We start from the raw sequence: 15,411 nt of genomic DNA on the forward strand, positions 1-15,411 counted from the left end.
ACGTCGTAGTCAAGAGTGTAAAACATGTTAAAATCAAAGCACGTTCAACAGAATAGCATCAAGCTAACGGCCGCTCCAACCGTTCGGGTGCTACTGCTTCTGCTCGCGAGACGCCGAGCTAACGACGCATGCGATCAGAAGCGAGCCCACGGCGGCGCGCGAGAAGCTAAGCTACCCCGCGCCAGGCCATGGCCTATAGCAGCAAGCTAACATTACCTAGCGATCATGACATGTTAGCACCGCAGCTAACAGCTGACTGGCTAACAGTAGGCCCACCTGAGCAGGCCATGTAGCGATCCCAGCAGGCTAACGCAGCAGTTAACAGCTGACTGGCTAACCGTAAGCTAAGCAGCTATCAATTGAACCTGTAAACAATGACATAACACTCACCCAGACAGGCCGCCGTTCTGAACCTCTCCTCACTTTTTAAGAGAAAAGAGAAAACAAGATGTCAACACCGCTTCACAACGGTGATATTACCAACACCCGACGGAATCAGCACAATACCAACTGGCCTGTGTAGCTGACTTTGAACATGAATCTGCCGCTATCGCACATTCATGCACATATCCCCTCGTGAAGGAATACTCTCATTTGGATATGAAAGATGGGGCCTTAACACGGTGACAGAGAGAATCCACTCGTCCAAAACACACAGGGATCACCAGTGTTAATGGTCGCGGCCCACTAGTTAAAACTATAATGGTCTTCAGACCAAGGTCTTCTGTCGCCTAGGTGGCTGAACAAAGGACCCTAGCCTGGGGCCGGTTTCCATAAACATTGTCAAGTAGCCCCCATAGCACTAACAGACAAGTGGAGCCTGCCAGCAAACACTACTCACCCAACCTGGAACGCACCGCTTCTCACAACAGCGGCATGTCCGACAGTTCAGCTGTGGCCTGACAGGTTTCACCCCAACAAACACAGCAAGGAACTGCAGTTGAGAAGCATGCAGCGGCGTGCTCCCAATACGAAAAACCGGTGGAGGGTTTTTAGAATGATCATCATCTTCTAGACACTCCAGTACGAAGACAATATCGCCGTATTTTCTCGAAAATAGTGAGAGAGAAAATAAAGATATGATGTCAACGTATCTCCTTCCTTGTAAACAAAAAAAAATAAAAAATTCCCCTAACAACACGTCAAGTGGGGTACTACTGAGGCACTTTCTTGTGGTGAAAGCGAGAAGGAGGAGAGCAGGTGACCACACACCTGCTTATGAAGGTAAGCTGATGAGGGGTGTGGTCAGACTAATACTGGTATTAAAGGTACATTCGTGGAATTTTTTCAGTGCGCATGCACGTACGCGAGCGAGTGCAGTAGTGATGCCAAGCAGAGCCCCTAATGAAACAGAACAGCAGCACACAGCAGCAGCGCGATATCTCCGAACTCATTAATATGAAACTGTACATACTATGTATATTAATATGACTGTCTGAGACAGTGACTGACGCCACAGCAGCACACAGCGCCCCATACCGTTTTAGTGGGGGCATTCATATTGTGGCAGGGAGTACGAATTTGGCACAACCCGGCAGAGCCCAATAGTTTTCGACCGTCGACACGGCACGTTATCGTTGTTTGGTTATCGTTTTGTTTGTAGTGTTTGTTTTGTTCATTTGAAGGTACCGTTGGCATTTACATCATATCACATGCAAATTGTGCATTGATTATTGTTTAGTGTAAATAAACCCATTTGGGGTGTTTTGGAACGGACCTTGTGGACATTCAATCCTTTCACCAGATGAGTATCCAGCATGAGCCACAGACGCGTCAACTTATGTTCTAGCCGGTTTTCAGCCTCCTCAGGGCTTTATAGATTTAGTGTTTTGTTTAGTCAAGTTAGGCCCTTATAGCTCTCTTGTGGGATATTTCAAGTGCTCTTGGGGGCTCTCTGGTGGCCACAGGGGGCCTAAGCAGGCACTTAGTTCACTTATGTGTAGGGCCGGACCTGTACGGTTTATTATTCCAAATGCATGCTGGCTGAGTTATGGAGCGAGTACGAGCCTCCCCATCTCTGAGTAAACGGGGCGAGAGTGAGCGTGGCTCATCGACCCGCTGCTTTAGCCTATACTGTGTTGCGCGTTCACCGCAGTTTGTCACAGTGACACCGTGTGCTTACTCCTCAAGAATCTCTCACTGGCTTTCTCTCTCTCTCTCTCTCTCTCTCTCTCTCTCTCTCTCTCTCTCTCTCTCTCTCTCTCTCTCTCTCTCTCTGTCTCTCTCTCTCTCTCTCTCTCTCTCTCGCTCTCTCTCTCTCTCTCTCTCTCTCTCTCTCGCAAAGAGGCTCGGATATGTTGTTACTCCTCTGCACGCATCACTCACATTGCCTGTACACATACTGTACATCTAGTACTGTACCCCCTCTCCCCACACACACATGCACAGAAACAGAAGACATACTGTAGTCAGACAAATACATACGTACGTATACATACACACAAATGCACACACAAATGCACACACACACACACATGCACAGGAAAAGTAGACAAATACTGTATATACATACACAAACACACACATAGACACACACTGACTTACTCCGTAAGCATTTTAAAGCTTTAAAAATTATAAATGATCCACACTTTCACTGATAAAGGAGAGACAAGCCGCCTCAGACCGAATGCCTTTAATGATTATCCCCCCCCCCCCCATCCCATTGCAGAGATCCAGGGATGTGGGTTCTTCTCCAGGGAGGAAACAGGCGTAATCAAGTCCCAGAATTGGCCTATGAACTACAAGGGCAACTCGGAGTGCATGTGGAACGTGGAGGCGCCACTGGGGAAGACTGTCACGCTGACGTTCACCCACTTCGACCTCGAAGGCAGAAATCTCCTGACGTGCTACGACAACGTGATGGTGTATGACCTTCGCACTCCGGACGACCTGCTGTTCGCGAAATATGGTGAGCAGTTATAGTAGTAAAGAGCATCAAATCCACCGGAGTTTTACTATAACAAGGACACACAATGTAAAAAAAAATGCATATCTTGTGTCTTAGCTATTTTATTTTACTTTTTTCTATGCCTATTTTATTATTGTATTTTGCACAATCAATGCGGGCATGACCACCCACATTTCACTGTATGCCCTGGTATGTATGTGACAAATAAACCTCTTGATTCTTGAATAATGATTGTAATAATAATAATAATAATAATAATAATAATAATAATAATAATAATAATAATAATAATAATAATAATAATACGTATGTTTCAAGGGTGTGTATCTTTATTATAAACCTTTCTGTTCCATTCAGGAAAACAAAAGATACGATAGTATTCACATGCATCAGGGTGAAATACTGTACATAATGGGCTGATTTTCAGGACTCGTGACTCGACTTGGACTTGGACTCGAGCATTGACTGCATTCGGATTCGGAAGTTGCAGACTCGGACTCGGACTTGTTAATTGATAAATACAGTTACTTTTTATTTAAAAAAAAAATTGTAATAGGCCCTAATCATAGATATTGATGGCTAGTACAGTTATTTGGCTATTGTGTCACAAAGTAAATAAACTAATGTAGACCTTTTTCTATTTGGACGTCAGCTCTTTGACTGCCAGAGTGGAGGTGACTCAACCTTGATGACTTGGACTCGGACTAGGGTAATGGGGACTCGACTCGGACTCGACTCAGGCTCTTTTTTGGTGACTCAGACTTGGACTCGGACTCGAACACTGGGGACTCGAGACTCGACTCAGACTCTAGATTTAGTGACTCGACTACAACACTGCCAATAAGCATGAGTACCATAAACACTCTGCACACATGAAAAATAACTATGGAACATTAAAAGCAGTGGTGGAAAGTAACTAAGTATTTTTACTCAAGTACTGTACTTAAGTACATTTTCGAGCTACTTGTACTTTATGTGAGTATTTTTATTTTAGGGAACTTTATACTTTTACTCCACTACATTTCAAGGAATATATTGTACTTTTTACTCCACTACATTTATCTGAACCCATCAGTTACTACTTTGAAGAAAAGGATTTTGAATAGAAAACTAAATAAAAAATGTATGAAGATTATATACGTTCACATTTGAAGCATGTCAACTTCAAGAGGACGTATAATCAGAGCAGCATAACTGGACCACATACCACTTTAACACAATCTTTAATCAGAGCAGCATAACTGGACCACATACAACTTTAACACAACCTTTAATCAGAGCAGCATAACTGGACCACATACCACTTTAACATAATCTTTAATCAGAGCAGCATAACTGGACCACATACCACTTTAACATAATCTTTAATCAGAGCAGCATAACTGGACCACATACCACTTTAACATGACCTATAGAGATCAATGGATACACAAATGTCATGTAGAACGTGTACTTTTACTTTAGATACTTAAGTACATTCAATAGCAAATACTTCTCTACTTTTACTTAAGTAGAATTTGAATGGAGGACTTTTACTTTTACTAGAGTACTCATTTTTCTGAGTATTTCTACTTTTACTTAAGTAAATGAACTGTGTACTTCTTCCACCACTGGTTAAAAGAAATCACAACAGGAGAGATCCAACATTTCCTCTAGTGTCCATTGTGCCTCTCTCTGGCATAGACGTTTATAGTAATTACCACCCCCTGTGTTGGGCTTCAGTAGCTATAGCCGGTGCTCAGAAACTAAAGTACTTTATGACCAAGTGCTGAGAGATAGGCTGCTAGGGGTAATGTGGCATCCCTTCTTTTTATAGAGCTTTTGTGCTCGATAATCCTGGTGCCCTTGTGATTTTGCCTATAATAAATGTGATATATAATAAAAGGGCTGTGCCTGGGCCCGATTGCTTGGCCCCTAGTATTGCTGCCTGCAGCTTTCTCCAGAACCACTCATCCAATCAACTTCACACTTGACACAGCACTTTCTTGGGTCCTCGGCAATACCTCACCTCAAGGACAGACAGTCGCTGTGCCGGTGTGGCGAGGCTGTGTGCAGCTCTGATGTTGTTGCTTCTGTGGAGAGTTTGAGGAGGGGTTTGTGAGAGAAGCAAGTGTGGATTTGTAATGGTTCAGTCAGTGGCCCTAAGAGAACCTCCCTATAAGCTAGTTCCTATAGACCTGTTCACTGTATACAAACATACCATGTTCGAGCCAATCAGCAATACCAACTGAGTCACGTGACTAATATGCCCCGGACCTGCGCAAGCTGCTGCGCCAAAATAAGTACAATGGGGCTCTATGGAGAAACCATGACACTCCCCTGACTAAAGTAGTTTCAAACGAAAACGGCTGGATGTCATTTAGCCAAATCAGCATGGCTGTGAGTGTGAGTCACCTTTTACATATCTAGCTTTGGCATGGATTGATTGTTTAGATCGCTAGCATGGCTAACAAATGCAAATATCGTGTAGTCTGCCCCGTTGTTCTGACCAGGATTAGATTCCTTTCTGCTCCGGTGATGCGCGCACGCACTGAGTCTGACGTATACAGCGAACAGGTCGGGCTCTGGTGCCTCTGGAATACGTTGAACAAAGCCAGGGGATGATTGAAGCTGAAGGGTTTACGTAAGCAGCGAGGTCACGCCCAGAGAGGTCCTTCTTTCACACTCCGAAAAGCCACCTTCAGATAATTATTGTATGCACCTTAAAGTATTCCCTCCTTTCCAACAGAATAAAGAGAAACAAAAGATCTGTTGCAACTTCGTCCTTCAACCAAGGACACTGGAAAAAACTATCAAGGGAGAAAAATGCAGCAACTCTTTGGGGGTCGATGGATGTTAAAAAAAAAAGAAGCTCTTTATTCATACAATTAAAACCATGTATGGAAACCATTGTATGAATAAAGAGCATTATTTTTTAGAACATCCATCGACCTCCAAAGACTTGCTGAATTTTTCTCCCTCAACAGAATAAAGAGAACACTCTTATGCCACTGGAACATTTTATAAAATCATACATGCTTTGGGGCCGTGATAACTTGAGATCATAGTTTACAATGGAAGAAAGAAGCGCCACATGGTTCTGGTGGCTCATAGGACGGCTACTCTGTAGGCTAAATACAAAAAAACAACAATATCCAGGAAAGTCTTCAATCAATATCCAAAAATAATAATAACCTTCTTACTGTCCTATAATACCATGCTACTAATGTCTTATGTATATGCACTCAACACTGCAGCACCCATGTTTCAGCATTGTTTGAATAACATTGTGTCATGTACAAAGGTCTGATGACCATATGGAATATAGCTGGAGCGGGCTGTACATGAAACCAGCCCGTCCAGTAGGTGCTTTAAGCACAGGTCCCGGCAGCGTCTATTCTTATCCTAACGCATGTTTGCTTCCGAGTTCGCGTTTTGCGCTCTGATTGGCCACTGATGTTTCTGGTCGCGCCAATCGTGTGACGGCAAGTTCTTTCGCCGGTTAAGCTTAGGCACTCTTTCGAAGTTGGTTAAGGTTAGAGTTTGTCTGAGGCCCCGTTTAGACGGAAACGCTAGCAGGTGATTCCGCAAAAATATTTTTTCAGATGTGCCTTTCGTTTATACGGAAACAGCGTTTTTACGGGGTGAAACCGTAAAAAAGCGAGACCACCTTCCAGGGTGGAATTCCTAGAAACGGTAAACCTTTGCGCTCTCGTCTAAACTGTCAAACCGCATAAAACGATGACGAAAGGGTCGTCAAGGCTCTCGTCGCGCCTACTGCTTACATCACAGGCATGCGCCAGTAGCCTAGAAGCGTAAACAAAGCATGTCTGATTCTATCCATGGCGATCACCTGAAGGCTACATTGGCAGTACTTTTAAATACACAAGAATCTGTCCCGCGGCTATCACAACTATTATGACTGGACCCACTGTCTGTGAGTGACTCTGCTTTGGTCCAATCACATTCCCCACCCACACTCTGTGAATCAGAGGCAGAGTAGGGCGGGTCTTCACAGCACGTCATGTGACATATGCGCCAATCGTGTGACAGCGGGGCTCCGTTGTCTCGAGTTGTTACAGCCTCGTCTGCACGGAGAATTCCACCCCAAAACGCTCGTCTAAACGCAAAATTAAAAGTGAAACCGCAAGACGACTTTTGCGGTTTCTGTTCAGACTTCCATCCCAAAACGCTCATCTAAACGTAGCCTTAGAGCAGGGTGATAGAACGCCAGCCCTGATTCCTAACTCTAACCTTAACCAACTTTGAAAGAGTTGCCTAAGCTTAACCAGTGATAAACTAGGCGTTAGGTAGTTTGCTGCTGGTCGAGGCGGAAATGGGCGCGTCACGCGATTGGGCGCACATGTCACATGACCAGAAACGTCGCACCAGAAACGGCAGTGGCCAATCAGATTCGCAAAACGCGAATGCGGAAGCAAACATGCGTTAGGATAAGAATAGACGCGTCCTGGCAGGCAAGAAACAAACAAAACGTTTTCCAAAGGTAAATGATATTTATTATAGTAATATAAAGAAGGGAATTAATCCCACAACAAATAGACAAACAGGGAAAAGGATAAGGGGAGAACAAACAAGGTGAGTATACAATAACACGAATAAACAGAGTAGGCACAAACTATCAATGTCGCAGGACACAAGCCGCTTACATGGTTGGCACTGGGGAACCACCCAGCAATAAGGCCAACACAATATATATATATATAACTTACTGTAGTTCCACTTAAATGGAACAGTGGCAAATGGCCTAAAGGCCAACAATATACATATGCTCCCTTAATAGGGGTAGTCGGCACAGAGACAGAGGCCAACAATATATATATGGTAATCCCACAATAGGGAATCCAGTGCCACACACACAGTAGTGGAAAAAATAGGCACAGAGCCAAATATATATATAATATAGCATCCACACCCAGTGGAAACAAAGGCAACCTCCAACGCTCTGGTCACTGGCAACTGACACAGAGAGGCGCCCAGGAGTGTGTCACATGCCAGGCTTTATCCACCCGTCCCTTGTTGAGGCGATTGCCGTCAGCTGCCACTCATTAGGCAATCAGCACTCTCCAGAGGAGGGACAGGCGGCACCTGGCAAAGGGAAAAAGAAAAGGGAATTAGTACAATAGTACCAAGACACACACCACATATAAATAACATAATATTACATATACTAACCTGATGTTCACATGGTGTCATAAATACAGTAATAATGATAATGACCAACCCACATACCCATGTACGTCACACATTGTTACTCAGCTGAAAGAGTCGTGCCCTTCCTGCTGACTTGTCGTACAGAACTTGTAAGTCGCTTTGGATAAAAGCGTCAGCTAAATGACTCAATGTAAAGTTTTGCTTGATATTAAGTCCTCAAGTGGTGCAGACAACCATGGAGAAGAAGGCACTCCGTCTTCAGGTGAAATGATTTATTCTGTGAGCATAATATAGGCAACCAGGCAGACCAAGGCGTATCGACTCTTCATCAGGGTCTGACAAACACATAATCAATCTGAATTATACACCAGCTGCGGGTGGCATTCCCACTGACACATCAGGCCCAGTGCAGAAACAACAGAGGGCGCTAACACAGTAGCATGGGGCCCGTAATATGCATACGTGCCAAAGAAATATTAATCTACAATAAGGCATTATGACAATAAGTGATTTACATTAGTGTGACAAGTCCCAACAAATACACATTTTATATGTTTTTATATGAAAAAAAGAATTAAAGATTCACATGTCCATGCCCCAAAATGTGTGAAGCCAACTTCACATGCTATCCATGACTTAAATAAATTTCAATGAATAGATCCATATATACAAGAAAACAAGCACAAATATAAAGTGTGTGTGTGTATGTGTGTTTCATTTAATTTCAAACCTTCAAGCCTCGAAAGGCAACTTCCCTCATTTACAGTCAAGTCGAGTGCTATATATGTGTGTGTGTGTGTGTGTGTGTGTGTGTGTGTGTGTGTGTGTGTGTGTGTGTGTGTGTGTGTGTGTGTGTGTGTGTGTGTGTGTGTGTGTGTGTGTGTGTGTGTGTGTGTGTGTGTGTGTGTGTGTGTGTGTGTGTGTGTGTGTGTGTGTGTGTGTGTGTGTGTGTGTGTGTGCGTGCATGTGTGTGTCCGTGAGGCTTAAGTGTAGGCAAATAAATCTCAGTTTGACAATTAGTTACCTGATTGCCCAGCGGAAGGGCCAAACCAGTGCTAGAATCTATTGCAAATCAAAGCTGTCATGTAAAAGGGATGGATAAGCATATCCACGTTTACATATGTATATATATACAAATAAATTGCAATAAAACAATAAGTTACAGTAAGTGCTTTTACACCAAAAAAAGAGGAAATTCCTTGAGGCTCAAGTGGTTCTTTATAATTAAAGCAAATTCTACAGTCTATTGCATATCAAAGCTGTATACGCATATCCACGTTTCCAAATTGAATAATATTAGTGTGTGTTCAAGCTATAAAAGCACTATAAATATTGATCATAGTCACTGGACATTGGATGTACATGATGTTTAAAATGAGATATTAATGTTTTCACAATAGCTTCTGGCTACTGGGGACAATATGAGCACATAGAAATACAAAGGATATTACATTTACATGTACATTTAGTCATTTAGCTGACGCTTTTATCCAAAGCGACTTACAAGTTATCTGTACGACAAGTCAACAGGAAGGATACAACTCTCTATCAGCTGAGTAACAATGTTCATCAAAGTGTTGCGTGTTACAGTGGAGGTTAGTTTATTAGGACAGGTGCATGACAGTAAGGTTAGTTAGGGTTAGAGTTCTTTATTTCTTTTTATTTTTTATATATATTTTTTAATTTTTTAATTTTTTATATATTATTATTTCAGATAATGGTATTAGAGAGACGGCAGAACGTCTGCGTCGTCGTTCAGTCCTGGAACCTTGGAGGCCTTTAGTGTGACGATCCAAAATGTTTCTCGCTGAGTCTATCGCCAACTCTTGTGTGTGGTTAGGTATAACTTCCACGGCAACTGCTTTCAAAGAAGATTGTAATGAGCGGTTGTAGTGTTGGATTCTCCTGGATAGTCTTCAAGTCTCTATTTATTTTTGTTCTCCCTACATAGAAGAGTCCACAAGGGCATTCAAGGCGATATGCCAGAGAGGAAGTGTTGCCGTTGGCAAAGTGATTTATTTCCAGTGTTTCTCCTATAGGCACCTACAGTAGCAGCGGAGATATGCCGCCACTGAAATATGACCGGCGCTGCCGAATACACTCCAATCCACTCTCCCCTTCAAAGCGGCAGAGTAAGCGGCCTTGTAGTGGGCTTGTAAATGTGACATGCGTTCAAGGAAAAGGCGCTGTCATAAACCGCTGTTTTAAACTGCTGTCATAAACTCATTTGAAATGCGATTGTGTCCAAACTTTCTAAGCAAAAGCTAACCTTCAGCAAACGTCATATATGGCCGGCAAATGCTTTAGAAACAATATTATTTTGCGCTTACGGACGCTTTGTATCCAGGTCAGTCCACACACATGTGAGTAAAGCATATAAACAAGAAACGTTGCACTCACCTGATAATGTCAGCACAACGATTAGAACAACACAAGCCCACGGAATAGATACCAGTTTCCTCCTCGCGTTCAGTAGAAAGCTATCTGGCTGCACGTTAGCCTAGCTTAGCACAATGAATGGAAGCGGACAGTGCCGGTTAGCCTTCGGGAGAGGTGTTAGTTGGACAATGCCTAGGCTAACCGGCACGGTCTGCTTCCATTCATTGTGCTAAGCTAGGCTAACGTGCAGCCAGATAGCTTACTGAACACACAGAGAGGCAACTGATATCTATCTATCTTCTTGTCTCTGCCTGTGACTGTGTGGAACACGCTTCAGAGCAGACCCAGAGGGAAATTAACTTTCTGGATCAGAATCACAGACACAATCGTCAGGGGAGCTGCATACTACAGTTTGTTGCAAGGATACAGAGCGCGATACCCTTCTGTACACTGACGCCCCATGGCCTCATCAATAATAACATTCTGTTTGGACAATTCCAGCGCCTTTGACTCATCTATAACCAAGAGCAGTGACTTTGATCTAAAAGCTGCTGAAATGAGACTACGGTTTGCAGAGCATGGGTGTAAAACACAAGGATTTTGGAAACACCATACTCCAGTTAAATCTATGGATAGAAAAAATCTCTTGTCAAAAATAAATTAGGGGCGCCCTCGTGGCGCATACCATAGTGCCTCGCGCACCTACGCGGCCGACCCGGGTTCGATCCCAGCTCCCGTCGTTATTTGTCGCATGTCCTCCCCACCTCTCCTCCCGTTTGCCCTCTCCTGTCGGTCCTGCGTGACCAATAAAGCTGTAAAAAAATATATATATTAAAAAAAATATATATATATATTCAAATACTTATATTATCAAACGGAACTGGAACAAATGACACAGTTCATTGCAGAAACTGTTCCCTGAACCTCCTCCTACCACCACCCTGACCCTACAAGACACGCTGCTGGGCCGTCCATCGCCAAAGACTTCTTGCCTTCACAAACCTTCCTCTGTGGCAACATTTCTAAAACGGACAGATTGGTGGATGTGTTTAGTTTACCAATAAGACATATCAAATAAATCACTTTGCCAACTGCAATTGTTGAGATCAGAGGTTCTGTGTAGGATTGTTAGTAACTGTCTAACTGTACATATGGCTGTTTACACTAGTAACTGTTTACCTGCATATATAACTGTCTCCACCAGTGACTGTCTAGTTGCATATATATCTGTTCCCACTAGAGGGCGCTCTAGGCGGAGCCACCCAGGTACACCACCTTGTGGCGAGTATAAAAGCAAAGGTATACTCCCACTTCGTTCTCTCCCCCCATGCCTCTCAGAGAGAGGAGACCTGTATGTTACTGCTGCTTTCCATGTGAATAAAAAAGGAACAACACCAGTTAAGGCTCAAGATAGAAACCATGCCTCTTGACCACATTATTGTCGCCCTATAGTCGAATTCTGTTAACAGCCATGCTTCCTTTCTGGCATATAGCCTTGAATGCCCTTGTGGACTCTTCTATGTGGGGAGAACAAAGAAAGGAGATTTAAAGACCATAAAAAATCCAACACTATCCTCTGACCGTTGTAGAGGGAATATAACATGAGTAAGGATGTACTCAGACAAACGTAGACGTAGTTAAACACAGGTTTATTTAGCTTACAACCCAGGAGAATTGGCTTGAGAGATCCGGTGAAACCCCTGGCCGTGGGGTCTCATAAACGGGCTTCAAGAATCCAGTAAGACGTAGGTCTTTATAGTGGAGATAAATGGATTTTGGGCCCAGGTATTGGAGTGGAGGGGGGCCAGGGAGGGGTGAGTTAGGAAGGGGGGGGGGGGGGGGGGTGGTATCAGGTGAGAGACGAAAGGTGAATGGGATGGGGGTTGGAACATGACTGGGAGATTGTTTGATGGGGGGAGGGGATCATTATTCCACACCTTTCATTACAATCTTCTTTGAAAGCGGTTGCCGTGGTAGTCATACCTAACACACAAGAGTTGACTATGAGAAAACTTTTGGATGGTCACACTAAAGGCCTGAACGATGACGTTCTGCCGTCTCTCTAATATCCTTTGTCTTCTTATGTGCTCATATACTGTCCCCACTCCAGTAGCCAGAAGCTATTGTGAAAACATTGATATCTCATTTAAACATCATGTACATCCAATGTCCAGTGACTATGATCAATACATATTTGTAGTGCTTGTTCGCTGATGTATTTTAATGGTAATAGTGTTGGATTTCTCGTGTTATCAGCCTTTAATCTCTCTGTGGTTCCGTGAAGTCTCTGCGTTGTGCTATCTTACTCTACTTATCATACTGGCTGTCACACGCTGGCTCACCCCATTAGTACATCCGTAAGCAGAAGAATCGACACTGGAAACGTGGTATCTTTCCTTAGATCGTGATGTTTATTCCATAAACATAGATAGGTGGAAACAGTTGGAAAGTCTTTGAAAGAAACTAAATTCATAATTCTAATGATCTCTCTTGATGGTTGCGGCCTAGATCCCTAAGCCTGTCCTGTTAGCCGAAGCTATCTGTTCCCTTAGCCGAAGCTAGCTATCTCTCTACCTCGTGGTATTTTCCCCTCAGCTCAGCTGCTGTTTCGAAACGCTTGTCTGCTTGTCTGCTAGACTGACTCAACCCGGAAGAACCCTGTTATGGGAAATGTTAAAGGACAAAACTATGAGCCGTTTGTATAAATCATTCTGAGTCGTTATTAAAAATAGAAACATAGTTTATTTCATCTGTGGCCACAAAATGAAAGTTCAGTTTACAGTCAGAAACAACATGTGTTCACACACTGAATCTGACCAGCAAAGTGACCAAGAGGTCTGGTCACACCGTACATTATACACAAAAATAGACGTAACATTAGAACAGAAGATATGATGATGAAAGCATAAACAAACTGGGTTCTCAGTAGGGGAGTAATAACACGACCTTGCTTTGACTAGCTGGGTACTTTGGACCTTTTAAAGAGACACACACACTGTAAGAGCCAATTTACATGGTTGTATTGACATCTGTTATATTTTATGCATTTGTTTTGTTTTGTTTTTATGCATTTGTATTGATTTCTGCCTGTAGACAGCCATGCCTGCTATTGGTTTATGGCATCAGTTCCCATTGCTCACCAGTAGGTGACTTACGTGGCTACTTAGTGGATAATGACCCTGATGACAGCCAGGTGTGTTTTGGTTACCGACAGAGAGCCAACAGTTTTTGACCGTCGCCGTCGTATGTCGCCATTGTTTGGTGAATTTGTTTTGTTTGTAGATAGTAATGTGTTGTTGTACAAGGTAGTATCGTTCACTTTATATATTATATGCAAATTGTGCATCAATTATTGTTTAGTGTAAATAAACCCATTTTGGGGTGTTATTGCAACGGACCTTGTGGACATTCTATCTTTGGATCAGACGTGTCAACTATTATGTTCTAGTCGGTATCAGCCTCCAGGGCTTTATAGATTTATTGTTTTTGTTAAAATCAAGTTAGGCCCTTATACACACATTATACTAGCTGGCCATAACCAGTCAAGCTGTACAAAGATAAAATGATATCTCAACACGGATCTATAATGACATGATGATATTTTCTACGACAACCCCCAGCTATAAAAGTGTATTTCCCTAGCAACGGCTGTTAGCCATAGCAACGGCTCTCTCGCTCTCTCTCTACCCTGCCCCCACCACTTCTAAGTGATGACCAGGCTGCCACAGCGCCTCTGATGATGACCTTGACTAGTTGGTTATCTGATAAAGGCCCTGTCTGCGCCGTCCACAGTCTAACTGAAGACACACACTGGCTGTCTCCTCATTTTAAGATCTATAGATCTAGGTTATACACCATGATTTCCTTCAATTCTCTCAGCTTTAAAGACCCTCTCTGTGTTCATATCAAGGCTGAGTGGAACAGAGTAGATGTCTGCTGTCATCTACAGATATTTACATTATGTACACATATGAAAAACAAGCTCTTTCCTTCATTAGGTAGTATATGTGATAATGGGTTGGTTTACTCGAAAATACCAGAGAAAAGAAGACGGTATTGTCTGTATTTACATAGAGTACACCCTCACCCGTGCCACTGACAGAGGTATAGTAGACAAAGTTCTGACCCCAGTGAATTAATGATTATGTGAACGCCTTGTCTCTCACTGTTGACGTGCTGACATATAATGCTCTATTCCCTGTTTAAACCCATTTCAGGTCCATTGTGTGGGACCAAACTGCCTGCTCCCATCCAGACCAGAGGCAACAGGCTGCTGTTGCGTTTCCACGCTGATATATTCACAGAGGCCAAAGGCTTCCGGGCTTACTGGACCACAGACACCAGCCTCCCTGTCCCCACCGAGCCACCGGCCCTGCCCAACCCTTGGGACGACATCCCCATAGGTACGTGGTTGAAAAAAGTGTAGGCCTTTACAGATCCTTTTATTAGTAGGATTTGTAGTTTTAAGGGTTAGTAGTATACAGGTTACTAGTATAATGGGTTAGTAGTATTCAGGGTTAGTAGTATAAGTATAAGGGTTAAAGGATCAATAGGCTGCCGCCGATTTTTGACAACATTTTAAATGTCTTAACCAGTGGTGCAGTGGTGATTTTATCTCTGGTTGCATGTTTTAATGACGTCCTGCGCACATGCACGTGCTCCCGCGCATGCGCATAAATGTTCCCTCGTGTGCGCACAGAGAACAGCTCCGACCAGCATTATGATTATAATGATTATTATGTGCATAAATAGTAGGAAACATGTTTGTATAGGAAATGACTAGTTTTAGTTTAGTTTTTGTAAATATTGCCTTGCAAATTCAGGTTAAAGACAGCAGATTTAAGCAGCATATGAACAGAGCAAGGCAGGGCCCTATGGTCAAACACAAGAGAATAAAGACGATGCCTAATTTCCTCTAGGAATGGAATGTAACACATTTTCACAGGTTTTGTGTGAATGGTCCAACTGTATGT

At 43.1% G+C, this 15,411-nt stretch overlaps 1 protein-coding gene across 1 annotated transcript in view; it reads left to right on the forward strand.

Annotated features, from left to right (window-relative positions):
• The window catches only part of LOC311231736 (cubilin), a gene marked incomplete at both ends in the record, with an annotated part of 148,654 nt that overhangs the window by 95,911 nt on the left and 37,332 nt on the right, over positions 1-15,411 (forward strand). Inside the window, 2 exons of the mRNA XM_084318359.1 lie at positions 2,669-2,908; positions 14,656-14,841. Of these exons, the coding sequence (XP_084174485.1) occupies positions 2,669-2,908; positions 14,656-14,841 (426 nt within the window). The remainder of the gene's footprint in view (positions 1-2,668; positions 2,909-14,655; positions 14,842-15,411) is intronic.

The sequence above is a fragment of the Notolepis coatsorum genome, assembly GCF_963971535.1.
Source record: "Notolepis coatsorum genome assembly, chromosome: 7".
In the NCBI taxonomy this organism is placed as follows: Eukaryota; Metazoa; Chordata; class Actinopteri; order Aulopiformes; family Paralepididae; genus Notolepis; species Notolepis coatsorum.